This window comes from Lactuca sativa, chromosome 4, assembly GCF_002870075.4.
Source record: "Lactuca sativa cultivar Salinas chromosome 4, Lsat_Salinas_v11, whole genome shotgun sequence".
In the NCBI taxonomy this organism is placed as follows: Eukaryota; Viridiplantae; Streptophyta; class Magnoliopsida; order Asterales; family Asteraceae; genus Lactuca; species Lactuca sativa.
Window position 1 is genome coordinate 326,574,991 of NC_056626.2, and position 2,708 is coordinate 326,577,698.

General features: G+C 46.0%; 1 protein-coding gene across 1 annotated transcript; it reads left to right on the forward strand.

The window, feature by feature from the left end:
• LOC128133684 (uncharacterized) lies at nt 1–901 on the forward strand. Its single transcript, XM_052771202.1, has 3 exons — nt 1–87; nt 136–498; nt 545–901. The coding sequence occupies exons 1-3, from the start codon at nt 1–3 to the stop codon at nt 899–901; spliced, it is 807 nt and encodes a 268-aa protein (XP_052627162.1).
• The last annotated feature ends 1,807 nt before the right edge of the window (nt 902–2,708 follow it).

The window sequence follows — 2,708 nt, forward strand, 5'->3', positions numbered from 1 at the left end:
ATGGAAGCCATCATGGATGCCCATGGGTTATGGGATGCCATAGAGCCACCAACCGGAGTGGTTGTGGATGAGAAGAAGAGCAAGCAGGCTTGAGCTTTCATCTTCCAGTCAATACCAGAAGAAATACTTGCACAGGCTGCCAAGAAGAAGACAGCTAAGGAAGTTTGGGACTCTCTAAAGTCACGTTATGTGGGTGCAGAGAGGGTCCAAAAGGCAAGGCTGAGGGTACTGAAGAGTGAGTTTGAAGCACTTCAGATGAAGGAAACAGAATCTATAGATGAATATGCTGGGAAGATCTCAGCAATGATCTCTAAATTTGGGAGTGCAGGGGCAATATTGGAAGACGAAGAATTGGTAAGAAAATTGTTTGATACAGTCCCAGAGAAGTTCATAAATCTGGTGGCATCAATGGAGCAAAGCTGTGATATGGAATCAATGCCATTTGAAGAAGCAATTGGGCATTTGAAAGCATATGAAGACAGGCTCCGACTCCGGAAGGCAAGCACACAAGCTGATAATGCCCTGCTACTTGCCAAGGCTGAAGGTTCATCAACCCACCGGAGTCCAAGCAAGCCGAACTCACAAGGTGGCCGAGGAAGAGGAGGAAGTAACAACCGGGGAGGAAGAGGCAGCACACGAGGACGAGGTTCGTCCCGTGGCAGAGGTGGTCGCTGGGGCGGTGACTCACGACAGGAGACAAACATTGTCAACAAAAAAACCACGAGACAAGAGCAACATTAGATGTTATGAATGCCAAGAGCTTGGTCATTATGCATCAGAGTGCAAAGCAAAGAAGCAACAGGACCAAGAAGTTAACTTGGCTGCTGATGAAGAAGAACCAACTCTATTGTTGACTGTTTGTGGTGAAAAGAATACCGAGATGGTCCTTTTGAATGAATAAAAATTCTACCCGAGTCAACTCAAGGAGAGCAATGAAGAGAACATATGGTATCTAGACAATGGAGCTAGTAACCATATGACTGGATGCAGGGGCTTATTTGCAGAACTAGATGAGAAAGTCACGGGGCAGGTTCGATTCGGAGATGGGTCCAGGGTTCCAATCAAAGGAAAAGGTGCTCTTCTGTTTGATTGCAAGAATGGTGACCAATTTGTCATCCCAGACGTGTATTATATTCCTGCTCTACACAGTAATATAATAAGTCTAGGACAAATGACTGAAGAAGGGTATGACATAGGGATGAAGAAGGAGTTCTTGAGAATGTATGATGAAGCAGGAAGCTTAGTTATGAAGGTGCAGAGATCCAAGAACAGACTTTATAAGATAAAGCTTACACCTGGAAAGCCTATATGCTTGGCCATGAGTATAGAGGATGACTCATGGTTATGGCATGCACGTATGGGTCACACAAACTTCAAACTACTTGAAGAAATGACACATAAGGAGATGGTGACAGGTATGCCCCAGTTGACTCACCCATCACAAGTGTGTGAAGGCTGTATGGTAGGAAAGCAGGCGAGACAGAGCTTCCCAAAGGTGACCCAGTGGAGAGCAAAAGACCCACTCCAGTTGTTGCACGCGGATCTCTGTGGGCCAATTACACCTGCAACAAAAGGAGGTAATCTATACTTCCTGCTGATTGTAGATGATTACTCACGCTACATGTGGGTCTATTTGATCAAAACCAAAGACGAGGCGTTCAACATGTTCCAGAAGTTCAAGTCACGAGTTGAAGGAGAGAGTGAGTATAAGATCAAGGCATTGCGAACTGACCGGGGAGGCGAATTTAATTCCGCCCAGTTCACCAATTTTTGTGAACACGCTGGAATACACAGGCAATTGACGACTCCACACACGCCTCAGCAAAATGGCGTTGTGGAGAGGCGTAATCGAACAATTCTAGAGATGACTCGATCGTTGCTCAAGACCATGAAACTATCGGATCAATTTTGGGGCGAGGCGGTACGACACTCGGTATACCTTCAGAACAGAATCGGAACGAAGGCTCTGGAAAACGTAACTCCATACGAGGCCTGGAAGGGGTCCAAGCCATCCTTAGCACACCTGAAGGTCTTTGGGTGTGTAGGGTTCGTCAAGAAATTGCGAGGTCAAACAAAATTAAGCGACCGGAGTGAGGCTATGGTGTATTTGGGAACTGAAGAAGGAACTAAGGGATATCGTATGTACAATCCCAGTAGTCGACGTATTGTAATAGCCAGAGACGTGATGTTTAACGAAGCAAAACCTTGGGCTTGGAATGACGAGTCAATGGGGGAGCCTCTTACGACTCCTTATTGGACTAACAATATTGTATCAGGTTTGGAAGCCCAATCCCAACCAGCCCAAGTAATTGATCCAGCAGATAATGTGAGTGAAGACCCACTAACGCCGGTACATGGTAACTCCCACCCAGACTACGACACTCACAGTCCTATGTTCGGAGACACACCACAGCATAGCACACAAAGATTGGAGTCGCGATCAATGCCACCAGGTCAAGCATCAGCAGAAACCGGGTCTGTAGCCTCGTATGACGACACACCAGCGAAAGGGTTTCGATCTCTCAATGAGATTTACGAAAACACAAGAAGATTGGACGAGGCTGAAATACAAGAATTGTATGAGAAGAACCAAGAGCTACTGTTGATTGATGATGAGCCTACGTCCTATGAAGAAGCAGTGACTGAAAGAGCTTGGAAGCAGGCCATGAAATTGGAATTGGAGTCAATTGAAAGGAACAAAACCTGGT